The sequence below is a fragment of the Rhinolophus ferrumequinum genome, chromosome 4 (genome assembly GCF_004115265.2).
Source record: "Rhinolophus ferrumequinum isolate MPI-CBG mRhiFer1 chromosome 4, mRhiFer1_v1.p, whole genome shotgun sequence".
In the NCBI taxonomy this organism is placed as follows: domain Eukaryota; kingdom Metazoa; phylum Chordata; class Mammalia; order Chiroptera; family Rhinolophidae; genus Rhinolophus; species Rhinolophus ferrumequinum.
In genome coordinates, this window is record NC_046287.1 from 94,003,387 (window position 1) to 94,019,508 (window position 16,122).

The window sequence follows — 16,122 nt, forward strand, 5'->3', positions numbered from 1 at the left end:
TATTTGGAGTTATTTATAACCGTCTAAATTTAAATGACAATGTAGATTTATACAAAATTAGGATTAGAAGCGTATGTTGCAAGAAGGCATCTATATTAATTAATATAAACTCGCTGGCCTTGTCCCCCAACACTCAAAGGAAGGGTTAATTTACTCAAAATGTAGAAGTAAAATGTAATTTAAATATTGAGACGAGATTTCTCTAGTGACATAAAGCTAGTATCATTACGAATGTGCCTCAAATGTTGGTCACTTATTTGAGGAACCCGTTTCTTAATATATATTTTGATCTGCAAACTGTAAACTATGTTCACAAGTCTAATACATACATTCACGCTATCATAACAATTATTAGCAGTTTTTTGAAGAATGAATCTTTTGCCAAGTATCAATGTCACATATGTTAAAATTAAACAACCTTTATGTAAAACCCAAATTGTAAGTCTATTGCATGTATATCTGAAATATTTTATATTATACCTCTACTTCAGTGTTGCTCTGATTAAAACTGGTTTTAAATTAGAAGCATAATAAAATGATAAATACTGGGGGAATACATAAAGACGTTTACAGTCCACAGTTTTCTTGATATAAAACTAAAACACCCATTTATAAATTAGTCATAAAATTTAAAAATTAAAAAATAAAACGGGCACGAGGAAATTTTTTTGTGGCAACGGAAATGTTCTATGTCTGTGCCAGACTAATGTCATGTGACGGTATATATAGTACTACTGTATGCAAATTATACATCAATAAACCTGACTTAATATAATAAAAAAAGATTTGACATGAAAATTTAAAAAATGCTCTATTTTTTTATTTTAATGGTTTCACAAGTTTGTATCAGAAACACTGACTTACAGACTCTTTATGCTTTTTAGTTGGTCTAGATGTTTAGATGAAATGATTAAACAGATGTAGATTTAAAAGTATTAACTACTTCTTAGCACTTTTTTGACTTGATATTTTTGACAAATTGTGCTTTCAAGAAATAGTGCACATTGTTATTATAAAATACATATTAGAATAGTAAAAATAATCATACATAAATGGAAATGAAATATTTTTAAGTGGCGTCTTCTCAGATAATGTTGTAATCTCTATATCCATATGTAAAGCTATAAAGGAAATTTGTATTTATAAACTAATTTTCTTTTTCTATAAATCATTTATTGCATGTAAGGTATGTGATAAAAGGTGATACTTTTTTATTTAATGTAATTATCCTTTTTAAATTATTACTTCAGTAACTGATCATTAACAAGGTAAATCCTAGTTTAGAGGAACTGCTTTGTTCATTAAAAAATAAGCAGCAAAGCTGTAAATTAGGAATAGGAAAGATTATTTCATTTTGGACATGCATCTCTAGGAGTTGATTACATACCATACTTTAGTCTCAAGGTCATGATGAATATTTTCAGTGGCTTAATCGCATACAGTATGGGACAGTAATGAGAGCTATGCAGTCCTGGAGGACCCACTACAGATGTACAGATTAACAGACACTAATCACATCTGATTCCATTGTTTTCTTTAAGTGCAAAAAAACTCTAGTGTACTAAGAGTGCCAGGGAAGTAGTCATACTATATGCAAATGTCGGTAATTCCGTGTGCGGTATGGGTTAAGGAATACCTAGTGTAAATATTTTCATATAGGAAAGAATCACACGAACCCATTTATCTTGTCAGAATACGTCTATGATATCCCAGTGAAAAATCCAAGCTGAAACCTAACAACATGAGTTTAAATTTTATAAATTATAAAGGTAATAGTGACTTTCTGTCTTTCTGCCTTATTTTGTTTATCCCATGTTTCCTAGAATATAACACTTCAGGAAACATTATTTTGCCATTGTCATTTTGAAGGCTTCCAAGTGTTAAGGACCATGGTATTTAATTGTTTTATATTCATCAATAGTACTCAAATTTATAATAATTGTGTGCTTGTGACTTTTTTGGATTTTTTTTCTAACTGGTAACTTTTAAATCAAAGCTGTCTAGCAAATTAAATAAACGAAATGAAAAAGTCAAGTTGATTAGACCTTAAAGGTCTACAAGAGACTGGAATATTGGAATCAACACTTCCTTCATAGTACTCAATAAATGCCCCAATATCCTTAAATGTTTGGAAAGGGTTTGATCACATTTATTTTGGGCAATAAGAAAATGTTTTCAGTGATGACCCTCCCAAATTTTTCAGTTTACAGATGCAATGTAAAGTATCCTGTACTTCTGTGTATACATTCAAAAGAAATTAGGACATTAAGATATTTATCTAAATAACCCAAGCTTTAAATTTGTTTTTCTACCAAAAGAAAGGTTAGGTTTTAACAGTTATCCAGAATCACCTCAACTCTACAAATCTAGCAGTGGTGATAATTCTCGTCAAGTACACTTTCAACTTCCAGCTTTAATCTCAAAGGTACTTCCTTTTCAACATTTATTAGCACCAAGAACAAGTTTACTAAGCAACATTGTAGGAAAAATAAAAGTACTCCCCACTACAAATGTGACTATATGGTCCTGTACTATGGGTATGAGGAAAACTGAGGCAACAGCCTTCATCATTCAAGTGAAGAATCAATTTTTAAAAATTAACCGCAATTAGGATTTTAATTTGAAGAAATAAAATAGGGTCTAAAATGTACAAATAGTGATCTCTCTGGGTTTCACTTTGTCATAAACCTGATATTAAAATATGAAATAATTGTTTTAAGAAATCATTGAAACTTTTGAAGCTCTCAAGCTACTTTGTTTCAAGTGTTCTTATTTATACCAAGAGTCACAACAGGAAGAAAGGTATAGGTGCCATCAAATTAGATTTCCGGAAAAACTCCCTCTATTTTACTTTATTTAATGTGACACATAAAGAAAACCCTGCACAAATATCTGTCTTTAATTTCTCTAGTGTAAAAAAAAAAAAGAAATATATTGTGTCTGGCAGAATGAAACAGATGAAATAGCCTGGGTGCATTTAAAAAAAGAAGAGGGGGGTAGAAATCAGATGCTTACAATGAGCCTTCAAAGCCACTCCAGCAGTAGGGATAAATAATTCAATAAACTCGACTTCATATTCTTTTTATCTCCCCAGTGTAATAAGCACATATTAAAAAAATAAAACTTTAAATTCACGAATACTCGTGAACAGAATAGCAGCCAGCAGATAATGAAAAAACACAAAACACTATCTTTGTGCGCATGTAACGTGTGCATGTCCTCTAACAGACACATTTTTCCAGATGAAAGGTCAAAATTGTTGAAATTTATGAACATGTTATTTAAAGTAGGTGTTTTTAAAGCACAAGAACCTTGCATTCGTACATTCTCAACATAATAGACTTTTTCTTTAAACCTAATAAGGCGACTATTTATGCCTTACTTTGTTTATCCCATGTTTCCTAGGAAATAGCACTTTAGGAAACATTATTTCGCCATTGTCATTTTGAACCCTTCCAAGTGTTAAGAACCACAGTATTAAATTGTTTTATATTCATCAATAGTACTCAAATTTATAATAATGGTGTGCTTATGACTTTTCGGATTTTTTTCCTAAATGGTATCTTTTAAATCAAGGCTGCCCAGTAAACTAAGTAATTGAAATGAAAAAGTCAAGTTGGTTAGACCTCACTATCCAAAATACCATTCAAATGTAAGCATCTCAAACTATCATTAAATCATTAGATTCTTGTATTTTTTTCCTTCAATTAGGTTAGTTTTCTTCAATTATCATCCTATTATTAGCTCATGTCAAAGATGCCTGCACAGTGTTCCACTAAAACAATTAACGTTTATATCCTAAAGCATGGGACACACACAAGCTTTTATTCTAGTACTAACTACTAAGATTATATTTATAGTAAGATAATATAAGTAAATCTGGTGTCATTTGAGTTGTTTCACAAACTTTTCAAATAGGTAAATCAATTGATTTTAAGCTATCTCCCTGTATTATGTAATCATTTGAAATAACTAGCTTAGTAAGTCAAATGATATTTCAATTCTTTTTACTATACAATAGTTAAATTATTCCCATGAAACAAATCTATCTCCAAAACCTTCATTAAAAAGGCCGAATTATACAAACACATATACTATCTAAGTTCCTCTCCATAGGTCATTTCAATAAAAAAGAATTAAGGGATAGAAAACACGCTCAGAATAGTGGAGTTCTCCCTTCCACAGGGAGAGGTGTCTGAGATCACTGGAAGATTCAGCTACAAAAGTCAATTCATTTCACGTGTTCAGTGTAATAGAAAATGACCGCGATGCAGCAACACGCAGCTCTTGCACTGGAGTATTATCCTAGGGCGCCCAGTTCACCCGCAGTGATAACAGCGGGTGGGTGAATCCTATGTTATGTAAATCACCGTCAGCTCCCTGGGCGAAGGGTGCTGAAGGAAGCAGCTCGGCAAAGACTGTCCCGGTGTCCTTGAAACGGAATGACTTCACTTGCCTGGAACACTCGAGAACTAACGAGCTTCTTAGTCCTTTCTCACCATCCATTTTTCTTCTTCAAAGTGCAAATCGTTAGTGAAAAGGCCCGGGTTACACCAATTAGTTTGCACAAAGTGCTTCCGTGTTTAGCTTCGCTTTAACCCAATTAAGCAGCACAGTGAGCCCCGAAGATGCACCACCTGCGCGCCTGGCTCCAGCGAGGCCGGCGGGAGCCCCTCGCGTCCTCGCATCACACCCGCCCGGACCGCCGCGCCTCGGTCCCCCAATGGCCCCGGGGCCTCCACGTCCCAGGCTGCCTCACGTCCTCGACAACCAAGGGTATTTGCAGGTGGCCTGGGAAATAGAGGCGTGAAGTCTCGGCCAAGCAATTCTGCCCTGAACCCCGCGGCCCGCGGCCATAAGGCGCCCTCTCGCCTGCGACCTCTCGGAGGCCGCCGGGGCTGAGGGATAGGTGGGCAGAGACCGTGGACTGCAGCAGACGTGGAGAAACTGGGGACACCAAGTAAGGTTTTAAAATAACCCTCTCGCAGGGTGGGAAAAAAAAAGCCTCTGGGACAGTGATCAGAGACAGGAAAGAAAGACAGTCCGGGAGTGCGGAGCAGCGGGACATTGGGGACCACAGGGAAGTCCACGGGCACCTGCGTTGGTCGCAGGGCAGAGGTGGCTTTTCTCCAGAGACCAGGGCACATCTTTGCCTTAGTGGCCGCGAATTCTCCGGCTCTGTTTTGCCTCCTCTTCCAACTGCCAAAAGGTAGCAGTGCGTTCACCCGCCAATTCCCGCAAAGCGGGGAGGGTCTGTTCCGGTGTTCCCAGTCCCGGCTAAGGGAATGGAAGGTTCTTGGGGGAACAGAGCACATGACTGCCATGAGCCCCAAATCTAATGTACCATTTTAAGCCAAATCGGAATCAATCACAATTGGATAAGGAGAGAGTGAATAATAGGTGGCTCTGTGATGCTGTACCTGTGCGCTTCCATTCCCCCAAAAGCTTGAGCAAAATGTGGGAGCCCTGAACAAGATCTTGTTAAAAGTGGCTCTGAAAGAAAGTGCTTGCAAACCTGTTCTCAGAAGTTAGAGGATTTTGCTGGAAATGTTCTTAATTTGAAAGAGACGGCATCTGAATTAAAGGTAGGAGATTAAAAATCTGCCAAGGTTTTAAAACTACTACATAACTCCTAAGTAGCATTTCTCTCCTTTCCTGTACATTAAGGATACAATTGGTAACACCAGAAAGAAAATGTCCTATATAAATCCATTTCCCCCTCCTATTTCAAGGCTCCAAATTTAGAAATGTTGATTTCTTTCAAACGTTTCCAAAAATGATATTTAAATTTAAACCCCTGATGACTACAAATTAATTTCCTTTTAAAAATTTTAACCATGTTCCCTTAATCAAATCACATGAAATAGCACAAAATTAGAAGTCTACTGTCAGGTCACCACTAAGGACACTTAAGAGAGGGGAAATACATCCTTAATTTTACATCTGTAAGCAAGCCAGAAACCCAAACCTGCACATTTTCAGGACCGTTATCTGCCAGTAGGTCTCATCTCTATGATCGCTCTTGAATTTCACATATCAAAATACAGCTCACTGTGAATGCACATTAAAATAATCTCTCCACCACAGAGATAATTGATTTTTCAAATATTTCTGTCAGTGCATACAAAACTTAGTGTCCTATGTGCAATGTGGGGCAAGTTTACCCAAGTACAAAAGAGGGCTGCGGGTGGGGGAGGGGTATACTAAACAGTTTTTAAACATCTTAACTTAAACTAGGGTACACAACATCTAACACACTCAGCAATAATTTTCAGATTCCTTTCAAGAACTGCAAATGAGGAACACACAGAGGTAAAACACCACATAACACTGAAAAAAAAAATCATTCTAACGTATAGGAACATCCAGAAAATTACACAGGTATTATTCCATCTAAAGCCAACTTCCATATACATGAAAGAGCAAACTTTCAACCTGCATTTTCAAAGACCTCCAGGATTAACAGACATTAACGATCTTTCTCTAAATGCAAGTTAGTGACTTTTGTTTTAGAAAACACCAATCTAGTTCACTAATTGATGGATGACCAGTAATACACCTGTATTTGCATTTCGGCGGTAAAAAGACAAGCAGGGTTTTTCAGCACCAAAGAGAACCACTTTGCCAAGTCTTTTCAAAGCGTCAATATGCTTCAAGTAATACCAAAGCTGAGAGATTCCTCTTGATTTCCAAAACTGTCTAGGTGGCCTGGGTGGTTTTCTGCCGGCAGCAGCCTCCTACCTTTAGTTCGTGTGCCTATATCCATGAGGGGGATTAATTAGCCGAGCTGGAGCTGAAGGAGGCTGTCGTGACGAGCCCAGTGGCGATTGGCCGCCAGCCTGCCTGGCCCTGCCTTTATAATTTCCACACGAGTGCATCTGGGCTCTGAGACAAACCGACAGCAGCTTCTTCTGACAAATACACACGCACACTCACCCCGACACACACTCAGCACACTTCTCCTCCATCTGATTAACAGTCCTGCACACACACTGATTCCGGGAAAGCGTAAATAAACACGGAAAGGGTAGATTATTTTGACTCCTGGAAGAGCTTTGCTGGGTCTCAGCGCAACTTTTGTTTTTATAACTGAGAAGGTGATCTCTCCACGCGTTTCTCTCCCACCAGGATTCTTTAAAGGAGGAAGAGAGGCAGAGAGAGGGGGGAGAGCAGTGTTTCACTTTAAGACCGGCTGGGCGCCAAGACTTTAGGAGGGGACCGCGGCCGCTAGGACCCCCGCGGCGGCGCGTCGGGACCGGTTCGGAGACGCTGCGAGCGCCGGGCCGTTTCTGCACGAAGTTGGCTCCAGCTCTAGCAGCCGCATTGGATCCCACAGCCTACTGCGAGACTCCGGTGTACAATCCGGATCTCTGCCCCAACATGATCGCGGCCCAGGCCAAGCTGGTCTACCATCTGAACAAATACTACAACGAAAAATGCCAAGCCAGGAAAGCTGCCATTGCCAAAACTATCCGGGAAGTCTGCAAAGTCGTGTCCGACGTGCTTAAGGAGGTGGAAGTGCAGGAGCCCCGCTTCATCAGCTCCCTCAACGAGATGGACAACCGCTACGAGGGCCTCGAGGTCATCTCCCCCACGGAATTTGAGGTGGTGCTTTACCTTAACCAAATGGGGGTGTTCAACTTTGTGGACGACGGCTCGCTGCCCGGCTGCGCGGTGCTGAAGTTGAGCGACGGGCGCAAGAGGAGCATGTCCCTCTGGGTGGAATTCATTACCGCCTCCGGCTACCTCTCGGCGCGCAAAATCCGGTCTAGGTTTCAGACGCTGGTGGCTCAAGCGGTGGACAAATGTAGCTACAGGGATGTGGTAAAGATGGTGGCAGACACCAGCGAAGTGAAACTGCGGATCCGGGATCGGTACGTGGTGCAGATCACCCCGGCGTTTAAATGCACCGGGATCTGGCCGAGGAGTGCTGCCCACTGGCCACTTCCCCACATCCCCTGGCCGGGACCCAACCGGGTGGCGGAGGTCAAAGCGGAAGGGTTCAATCTCTTGTCCAAGGAGTGCCACTCCCTGGCCGGCAAGCAGAGCTCGGCCGAAAGCGACGCCTGGGTGCTGCAGTTCGCGGAAGCGGAGAACAGACTGCAGATGGGGGGCTGCAGAAAGAAATGCCTCTCCATCCTCAAAACCTTACGGGACCGCCACCTGGAACTGCCGGGCCAGCCCCTGAACAACTACCACATGAAGACTCTGGTTTCCTACGAGTGTGAAAAGCATCCCCGGGAGTCGGACTGGGACGAGTCGTGCCTGGGTGATCGGCTCAACGGCATTTTGCTGCAACTTATCTCCTGCCTGCAGTGCCGGCGGTGTCCTCACTACTTCTTACCCAATTTAGATCTGTTTCAAGGCAAACCTCACTCGGCGCTGGAGAACGCTGCCAAACAAACGTGGCGGCTGGCAAGAGAGATCCTGACCAACCCGAAAAGTTTGGAAAAACTTTAGAGGGCAATTGAATCAACAGCCGAAATGTGATTCCTCTTCTCACCCAATTACGCGTACACTTCCTGTTCGATTCCTACCTAATACCCCACTTGACAGTACAAACAATCTCTTCCTTAAAAAGGAATACTAACGCAATGTTTAGGCATCATCTCACCCACCCCTCCGAGGAGAGAAAAAAAAGTGGGGGGAGCGGATAAAGGAAAACCCAGACCCATAAGTATTAGAAGATTTCTTTACAAAGGATTTCATATCTCCCTTGAAAAGTACACAGTGATACCCGGAAAACAACCCGGCTGTAATGCAAGACAACAGGGAACACTCTCCTAATTATCAAAGGATTATAGCAATCCTGGTGATTTAGGTGCATCTGTCTGTGAGTAAACACGATTTGGATATGCCAACCGAAGGAAAGTGTAATGTATATTTTGATTTGTAACAAATATTGTGATCTCACATTGTCTTTGAAGTGTGAATGCTGGTGTTTTGTGATTTGGTGACCAGAAGTTAAATTGCCCTTTTGGATACTTCCAGAGGTTTTCCACTAACAAAGATACCATTGAAAGGTAGATTCCCTCCTGGTACTTTTATCTGTCTTTGAAAGTGTCTGAACTTTAAAAAAGTTTACATTTTGTTTCAAATATATTGCTTGTTCTATTTCTAACATTCCATAAATATACTTGAAATGTTATTTAAATATATTCAAAGAAATTTGAATTCAGCTTATATAATAACGCTTGAATATCTGAATTATATATTTGAAAAATGCACTTGAAATACACTGGATAATTACTTTTGTGATTTAGATTTTAATTTCTGTTGCTGGTTTTTATTTAATTAGAAGCTAATAAATGAGGTAAAATAAAAGTTGTTGTGTCTCACGTTAAATTGTTTTTCTCTGAAAAGATGTAATGCTTCATTTTGAAAATAGAATCCACTTGACTATTTCAAACATTTTTAAAAAGACGTTAATGAAATCATTAAAAATAAAACCTTACAATGTTGGAGAAAAGCTCTTTTTGTATAGCTGTAGAAGACAATGATCTGCTCTCAGTTTCTAACTTATTTATAAGACTATTTCTTTCCACAATAGACACAATTTAAATTTACCCATGAAAGCTTGCTCTTCTGGGTTAGTATTTCTGTAGCATTTTGAAAATATGAGGGAAAAATGTCATGCAAGTTAAGATTGCTGAGTTAAAAATCAGACTAACTCGGAGAAAATGAACTTAACAAACTCATAATGAAAATTTTGCAATTTTTATATGAAAATTGTTAATAAATGAAGATAATTTCTGACCACTTTATGTCAACCGTTATTTTTATGCAGTGTGCAATATTAGCTGAATAAATCAATCAGAAATCCAAAATTCCTTTTCACTTCATAAAGGCAAGCTAATGACAAAAGCATGAACAAACTTTAAATTATTTAAAGTCAAAGACGCTACATTCAGACTCATTGGTAAAATTTAATTCTTTTGGAGCTAGAAGCGAAAGAAGTCCTGTAACTATCTTCCAGTGTTTTTAATAGTCAACAAGTGCGGGAAGGACTAATCACCTATGGCCTTAAGGTTGTTAGTTAATTCAGGTGGGGGTAAATTTTAGAATTTCAATTGCTATTCTACAAATAGCATTTTATAATGCTTTATTTCTTTATAAAAATTTAAAGACTAAAGTTCTCGATCTATAGGAGCATTTGTCTCTATTTTAGACCAATTGCCTCTAAAAACTACTTTAAATGAAGATCTTTGTTAAATGATTCTTGAATATCTAGCATGACACTTATGCTCTTGAATTCTTAAGCTCAGAAAAAAAGTTTACAAATTGCACAGCAACACGGAAGTTAAAAACAACAATAAAATTGATTTCAGAAGAAAGTTCAGAGGTGTAGAGGCATCCTAATACTCAAGTTTTAAAATCTACACAAGATATATTAAACAAATAAATATTTATGCATTTCAAATCATCCAAGTATGTATTTGCTGGCATTATACCCACAGAAGAATACAAACTGTGAACATGGGAGTGCTAGTATACACTATATATGCACATTTTAAGTCAAAGCTCCTGGGAGAATCAGATTCACATGTAAAACTCAAATTCACATGTAAAACCCATTGTTATTTCAGGAGATGAAAAATGGATGTAATAATGGAGATGAATTTATATCTAAATGGTTTCTCCCCTCCCTTCAGTTTCCTTATAACTTTTCAATGAATAATAAGTCACATTGCAATCTACACTTTTGGAAATCCAAAGTGATATTAATTAGAAATTTCTTAAGGCCCTTCCTAGTTGTCCCAGAGAGCCTGAGATGCTGTACCCGAGGGATGGGAGCAATTGGCTTAACTGCCAAATCTGCCCAAATGCACACAAAGGCGCTCAGGGAGAGACTGTTAAAATGTGCTTGCACTGGTAATACAGGTTTTAAAATCGTTAATATAGTCTTCAGTCCCATAAACTAGAGCATGTGTTATTTCATTCATTTTATTTTCTATGAGAAGCTGGGAATCTGCTCCCCTCCCCCACTGTCATTTAAAACCGAGCAAAATTGAAAACCACTTCCTACCACAAAGCCACCAGTACTGTACACGGAATCACTGTAACTCACTTTCGTGTCGATCTTCTTGAAGGCAGGATCATCCTCATCTACTTCGAAGTAGATTTCTGTCGTGGTGATGGAGAGAGTCCCTTTGGCCACCACCACGGGAGCGATGAGCTGGGCAGGCGTGCTGAGAACCACGGGGCCTGAAAGAGAAGGGCTCCATAGTCAGGCTGAGTCCCTGTGACCCTCTCGGGCTCCCTCCCCGAAGGGTACCACAGGTTTTTATTTTTAAAGATGCACTAAAAAATCGTGCCTATCTCATGCGGCAAACTCCTTTCATGTGAAATAAGGTCTGCTTCGCTTTTACACATTACCTTACAACGAGACTACAGATAAATAATTCTGTAAAAACCCAAGAGATTGGGGACTGAATAAGTGACCCTTAGCAAGCGAGTCGCAAGTTCCTCCTAGAAATCCTAAAGGGTTGGTGAGGCGCTGCCAGTAACCAACTTACAAGTACAGAACGGACTCCATAAGGCCCGGGTTCTCCTTTGAGCACCCCGGCTTTCCGAGAGACCCTAGGCAGCCAGCACTGCCCCCAGGAACCAGCCTTCGCGTAAAGCCGGTCACTCGGCAGCAGCGCTCCCCAAGGATGAGCGGGAGGGTGTGAAGCGGGAGAGGATCGAAATATATAAATCCCACTGTACCAGCGGGTTTGCATCTCGCAGGGAGATTAATATCGGCGTCCCGAGGCGCGCCACGTACACATATACGCGCACACACGGACATTAAATGCATTTCTTATGTAGAAAAGAACGGAAATCGTACTAGTGATTTTCTCACTGAGAATCAGTCAAAAGTGATGGCTGGAAGACACCCGAACAAAACCATTCTCAGGAAAGCGTCTGAAAAGTTCTACTTCCTAACTTTTGACACTAGAGGAATTAAGATGCAGTCAAAAAGGTTTTTAGACAGTGTCTACTAAGGTGCTTACTTCAAATTCCCTCAACCTGAGTTAAAGTTGAAAATTACATATTTCACATATTAGAATATTAATTCAAAGGGGAACCACTTAACTGCCCCTTTAAGATTCCCCGAAGGGAAGGCGTTCTTGGCTATCCTGGATTTAAAAGACCACACAGAAATCAGAAATAACATCCATTCTTCTGCAGCAAGGGCTCATTATATTCCCTTCCATTCCCCCCTCAAATGCATTTAGCCCAACGAGTCACGATAGGAGAGAGGCGATACATAGGTGGGTCCCCTGTGGACGCTCAGGCCCGGGCCCTCGGCCGCCGCTCCTCACCGAGCGCGGCTCGCAAGGCCAAGGCCACGGCCGCCGCGAGCAGGCCCAGCGGCGGGGCGCGGGGACTGTGGAGGGGGTCGCGTTCCCTGGGAAAAGCGCACACGCACGCCGCGAGCGCCTGCACGAAGCCGGCCCTTCTGCGGCCGCAGGCACCGAGGACTCGGCCGGCTTCCGTCGCGCTTGCAGGGGTGGATGTAAAGCAAACTGTTTGTCAGCCTACAGACACCCCCGACCGCGACCGCCCGGTCAGACGGACGCGAAGCCCGCTCGTTTATTTTACTGCTTTCTCTCCCCCTGGAGCCCGCACGGGGGCCCGGCCGGGGCCTCGGGCCGGCAGCTTCCGCCACGGAGCCACCGGAGCCGGGGTCCACCTCGGCTCCACGAGGTTTTTCTTTCCAAAGGGCGAGGCGGTCGATCTGAAGCGCCACTTTAAAGGCTCATCAATCTTAATCTAGGTTGCTCAAGTAATTATGCCCGAATCTCTTGTACGATTACAAGTGGATTTGGGTTTCTATTCCCCAGGCCCTCCTTTGTGTTTATTGGAGGGTCTGTGCGCGCGCTCGGCGGCGCCCCTGCCTCCCGCGCCCTCCTCGAGATCCCCCGTCGCCAGGGCCGCTTCCAACCGCTCCCTTAACCCTTAAACCGCCAGGACTCCTTTGGAGTCTTCACATGTCCCTCCTGGACAAACCCAGGTTTACTCTTGATTTGGGGCGAGGTGAGAAAGAAGGTGACGTGATTCACATTAGAAGCGAAGTGTCTTCTTATACGTCATTGGGCCTTGCTAAATAAACCTTTAAAAACTCGTCATTCTAAACACAGGAGGCTAGTGATTTCTGGTTTAATAGAGGGTTCTGGCATTTGGAAACGAAGAGTGGTCAAAAACATTAAAAATGGCGAACTGCCTCTTTCTCTTAAAAAGTAATTTAACATAGCCAAACAATTAAATTGGAAAATTTGAAAAAAATCATGAAACCCCATTATGAAAACCATACACGCTGATTTACTGAAATATATTACGAATTTAAGCGAAATTCTGTAAACTTAACAGAGAACACATTTTCTCTACGTTTCTCTGTGTTTTTGAAAGGAGACTGCGCTTCCTTTTGATTTTACTCCAATCTCGTTCAACTGAATTGGTATTTTCTGGGGGCTTATAAAAGGGCTTCAAACTGGTCCTTCTTTAAGAAAGACACTTCATAAAATACTCAGCATTAGTAGTGTGTCATTTTTACCCTTGTGCTTTGGAAATCTCCAATTACAACTTCCAATTCCACAGCATGTTTAAGGAGCAGCGAGTCTTTTTGCTGTAGCCTTCAGGGAGCAAACCAGTCACAGAGAGAATGCAGAGGTAATCAACTATACAGCAAGAGAGGGGACTATGCTTTAATCCCTTTTGGAAGAACCTCATGATTTTAGGGATCTGATATTAAAATGTTTACCTGAGGCACAGTCATAAACCAGCAGACCTTCCATGGGGAAGATATGGATATGTGAAAAATCTCAATCCCTTTCCAAATAAAAATAGTTATAAAAGGGCAGCATCTCTAGATGCCAGAGAGGTGGGGATCTAGTAGGTTTGTTCTAGAAGATAACTTGGTACACATGTAACCTCCTAATTTTGCTTAGTGTAGTGAGTTGGGGACTAAATGTAGATATATTCATTCTAATTATTACTGTAACAATAGAAATGTAAATTATATAATGTCCTCAGCACACAAACAAGTAAAGTGATGCATATGAAAAGATAGTTAATCAAGTGGATGGGACAAAACCTCCTGCCCTTATTGATGCCTACCATAGTTTAAAATGCTACCATCTGAAGCAGCAATTACAGAAAAAAAAAAGGTTATTTGTTTTAGAATTGGAAATATGTTTAAGAAATATTGATCCATAACTATTTTTAAATTAGTTGCCATTAATTTAAATGCTAATTGAAAATCTGAACCAGAACAAAGATCAGTTCCCCAAGCATAATGAAAAGAATCTTTAAAAGAATGAACTTCTCTTTAGAGCCATAAGATCTTTAGTCAGTTGAGATGGTAAACCGAGAGTAAGAAATACATATGTTTTGTATTTGAAAGGGAACTATTCATCAAATATATTTTAAAAGCAGAATGTTAAAAAAATGCTTGTGGGTTTGGATGAATTTACTGAGAACAAAATTCCATGCCTAGAAATCTTAATAATAACACACCAACTTTTTAATAGAACTTCACAGTTTACAAAGAAAGGTCTTTTACATTTTTACTTAACTACTAGTTCAATATTCATAATTTGGGGCTATGGCTATGTCAGATACACTCCTGCCAAAGACCACCAGGAACACATCTGTAGTTGAAAAAGCTGGGTTTATTGCTCGTTGCAATGACGGAGACATGGGTACCATGGGCGACTTAGTAACAGGGTGTCGGAAGGACTTTCTGTGAGATTAGGGCTTTGGTTAAATGACTTTGGGGAGGGTTCAAGGAAGGAAGCAGGGCCTTACTCTGGATTGGGCTCTGTCAGGAAGCAGGGATAATTCTGTGATTGGGTGTCTAAATAAATCTCATCCAGAGGGAGGGAGGACTAGATCTAGGCTATCACTGTCATTGGCAAAGAAGTAGCAGTCACTCATCAGCCAGTAGAGAGGATGTCTGGTATTTAGGTGGCATTCAGAGTGACCTTGTTTTTGTCTGTGCTTAGGAAAAATTATAAGGCTGTCTTTTATGTCACATCATCATCACGTGACCGTGTCTGATGTTGGTGTTCTGTGAGGTTGTGTCCAAAAGGAGAACACCACGGCCTAGCTATGAGCTCCAGGCCAGCTCCCAACAATACCGAGGCCTCCTTGTAAGGGTGAGGCCACTTTCCAGAGGTCAGGGGCTGCTTTCCCTTTTCTCAGATACAGGAATTAATCATTTTTAGGGACTGGGGAGGGGGTGTCAATAGCATTCTAGCTATTAAAGACAATTATGGCAATTAGATTTTCAAACGATGCTGAGAATCTTTACAAGTTGCAATATAGAACAGAAACGAATATATATATATATATATATATATATATATATATATATATATATATAATATGGACAAAGTGGAAGTTAATTAAAATTGGCATCCTTACAATTAGTTCATGACTTTAAACTGGCAAAAATATATTTAGTGTACGTAAAATGACAATGTATTTTAGAATAATTTGAATATTTTCCAAGTTTAGTTTAATATTAATAAAAGTTTTATTAGCTATATGATTTTCTCCAACCTCAACTACTTTGAAGCCAGATGTTCAATTTGTTTTTGGAACATGTAAAAGGCCATTATTTTAGGATATAAACATGGACTGATCTTTGTAAAATTATTACACTTAAAATCCTGACATTATTTAGAAAAAACCATATCTGAAATCCTTTATGTTTAGTGCAAAATAATATTCCTAAAATTTTTTAAGTCAAAAATATGAGGAAATAAAATTTTTACAATTATTTCTATAATATGATAAAATTTGTAGGAAAATTAAAGCAGGAGTGACTGAACATATCTAAAATATTTATCGCTGCTTTGGACTTATCCTTAAGTATGGCACTATCAATTTAAAAGAAATGTTTTTCCCCATAGAATTAAAAGAATAAAATGATTTAAATCAAAACAAAATAAGTTACTGGAGAGTATGAGAAAGTTGGAACTTTGTTGTAGAATCCCGGGAAAGCTTTATTAGGCATTAAGAACATAGAGATGTTTGTGTTTGTGCCTGGGGGAGAAAGAAGTTAGGGGAAAAATGCTACAGAAAATCTTAGATTGCTGTTATCCAGGATAGTTCCTTGGGTTTCAAGCATTT

General features: G+C 39.9%; 2 protein-coding genes across 2 annotated transcripts in view; one reads left to right on the forward strand and one right to left on the reverse strand.

The window, feature by feature from the left end:
- NBEA (neurobeachin) overlaps positions 1–16,122 on the reverse strand; it is a 658,659-nt gene that overhangs the window by 193,414 nt on the left and 449,123 nt on the right. Inside the window, 1 exon segment of the mRNA XM_033103847.1 lies at positions 11,069–11,205. Coding sequence (XP_032959738.1) covers positions 11,069–11,205 — 137 coding nt within the window.
- On the forward strand, positions 6,854–9,764 carry MAB21L1 (mab-21 like 1). The gene has a single exon (XM_033103846.1). It carries the CDS (start codon positions 7,381–7,383, stop codon positions 8,458–8,460), a length of 1,080 nt encoding a protein of 359 aa, XP_032959737.1. The 5' UTR covers positions 6,854–7,380; the 3' UTR covers positions 8,461–9,764.